This window comes from Carassius auratus, chromosome 46 (assembly GCF_003368295.1).
Source record: "Carassius auratus strain Wakin chromosome 46, ASM336829v1, whole genome shotgun sequence".
NCBI lineage: Eukaryota > Metazoa > Chordata > Actinopteri > Cypriniformes > Cyprinidae > Carassius > Carassius auratus.
The window spans coordinates 13,043,450-13,046,060 of NC_039288.1; the positions used below are offsets into that span (position 1 = coordinate 13,043,450).

Here is a 2,611-nt window from a genome sequence, read left to right on the forward strand (position 1 = left end):
ATTGCATGTTGTTTACTTGATGTGCTTACGCGCTGATAGCTAAGTTAACAACACAGAGATATTTGAAGCAGTTTTACTCACCGCATGTAGTTCCAACACACGATCGTGACCCTTTTTCGTTGGGACTGCATTATCCTTAAGAAATAAACGATATGCAAATCCGGCGTCAAACTGTGCCTTGTTTGTAAAACATGCATCTTCGAAATGCAGGGAACAAACAAAACACTTGCACAACTCTGTTTATGCTCTGTAAAAATAAACTCCATCCACTGGTCCCTTAATGCTGTTTCTCTTTTGGTAATCTGTGCAGGGTTGTCTTGCCCTGGCAACCAAAAACACACTTCTTTTGTGACTTTTCGCGACGCTCTCGCTCTGATCAGTGATTGTCTGTGCTCAGCCTCCCAGTGCTCTGCTATACGGGAGCGCGCGCTCTTCCGGCAGAAGTGCCTTAGGACCCATATAAGGAATATGGGTCCATCTAACGTCACACAGACCCATACTCGGAAAAAACTTTCCGAAACTTGTGACAAATCGGAAGAGGTTTTTTTGGAACAAAAATACTCCTTCAAACGTACAACTTAAATTTTTGAAACTTTGTCCATGTTTAGCATGGGAATCCAACTCTTTAACAGTGTAAAAAACTCAGTATGCATGAAATAGCATTTCACCCCCCCTTTAACGATGATGCAATCCCAACGAAAAAGGGTCACGATCGTGTGTTGGAACCGCAGGCGGTGAGTAAAACTGCTTAAAATATCTCTGCCTCCTTGTTAGTGCGTCCGCCTCCCATGCCAGAGAACCGGGTTCGAGCCCCGCTCGGAGCGAGTCGTTGCTGCCGCTGCTCTCGTTCAGTTTCAGCCTCGGGATCTGATTCTGGATCATAAATAAACGGCTGAATCTGACTGTAAGCCATGGTTTGTTTTGGATGATGGTTTTTCCCTCACGGTAATGTCACAGCTTCCACATGCTCTCAACGCAAAAGCCTACTGGCGCTCATGATTCTTTAGCTCCGCCCACACGTCACGCCTCCAGCCGGTCGTGTTTTTCCGGGAAAAATCGGTACAGACTAATTTTCTCTTATGAATATAATAAAACTAAAGACTTTTTGGAGTTATCAAGGATGCAGTACTACTCTATAGGTACTCAAGATTAACAGGATATTGAGTGAAAACGAGCATTTCACCCCCCCTTTAAAGTGTTTTTTTTTTTTTTACATTTAATGAGCGAATAATTAATCCCAACAGATTTCATAATATCTCCACCTACTGATAAAGAACTTATAAAAATCCACCAGACCTCATACAATTCAGTTTAGATCACAAACAGCTATGAATGTGTTTATTTGTAAGAGATTCTCCTGCAGCAAGCAGTGGATGCATTGCATTGTCATTTGTTTCATGTGATTTGAGGAATCATCTATATACCATGATGGATAACATGTCTTACCCTGTGATACTGACTTTAATGGTGCCCAAACAATCAAAATCATATAGGCATGCATATTTTATTTGCTTTCTTGCCTTATATGTGCTTATATTGTCAATTAATATTCGTCTTGTTATGGCCATCATCATGGAGAAATCTCTTCATGAACCAATGTACATATTTTTGGGTCATTTGTGTATAAATGGAATTTATGGAGCTACAGGATTCTACCCTAAAATGTTGTCTGATTTAATATTGGATTCATATGTGATCTCCTTTCATATGTGTGCTCTGCAGATATTTGTGATTTACAGCTCTTTACTGTGTGAGTTCACTATCTTAACAGTGATGTCTTATGATAGATATGTAGCCATATGTAAACCTTTAGACTATCATTCCAAATTAACTAAAAACACCTGTGTGAAATTAATTCTGTTTTCATGGATTGTTCCCAATTTTTCTAGTTTAACTGGCACTCTATTATCACATTTTAGGCCAATTTGTGCCTATCATATAGATAAATTATATTGTGACAACTGGTCAGTTGTAAAACTCTCCTGTGCTTCATCTTTTGTTAATAATGTCTATGGATATATTGGTGCTGTTTTATTTTTTAGCTTTGTAGTAATAATCATATTGTCCTATATAAAACTGATCGCTGCATGTAAAATATCTTTAGAAAACAGAAGGAAATTCTGGAAAACATGTCTGCCACATATATTTTCACTGATAAATTTGAGTTTTGCAATGCTTTTTGATATTATGTATAGCAGATATGGTTCTAATGATATTTCAGAGAGTTTGCGTAATTTTTTGGCTCTAGAATTGGTGATAGTCCCACCTGTGTTCAATCCTCTTATCTATGGATTAAATATTAGAGCAGTGCGCAAAATTGTTTTTACTTCATGTCTTAAATCAAGAGAAAATGTTTCACGTCCACCAAAAAGAGGAAAACATAATTAAAAACAATATTCATGACAATTACGTTTTCATATATATGAAGTATGGCAAAAAGTGAAAACAAGTGTGTTTTTAATAAGCATATTACTAATAAAGTGCGATATGTGTATAAATATGTGTATAAATATGCGTATAAATATATGTATAAATATATATATATATATATATATATATATATATATATATATATATATATATATATATATATATATCTTGATTAAGAAAC

At 36.2% G+C, this 2,611-nt stretch overlaps 1 protein-coding gene across 1 annotated transcript; it reads left to right on the plus strand.

Annotated features, from left to right (window-relative positions):
* Positions 1-1,428: 1,428 nt before the first annotated feature.
* Positions 1,429-2,388, plus strand: LOC113063668 (olfactory receptor 1509-like). The gene has a single exon (XM_026234003.1). The coding sequence runs from the start codon at positions 1,429-1,431 to the stop codon at positions 2,386-2,388; it is 960 nt and encodes a 319-aa protein (XP_026089788.1).
* The last annotated feature ends 223 nt before the right edge of the window (positions 2,389-2,611 follow it).

Bases quoted from the DNA above. Each gene is read 5' to 3' on its own strand.
- LOC113063668 (XM_026234003.1), top strand. From the start codon at position 1,429: ATGGATAACATGTCTTACCCTGTGATACTGACTTTAATGGTGCCCAAA.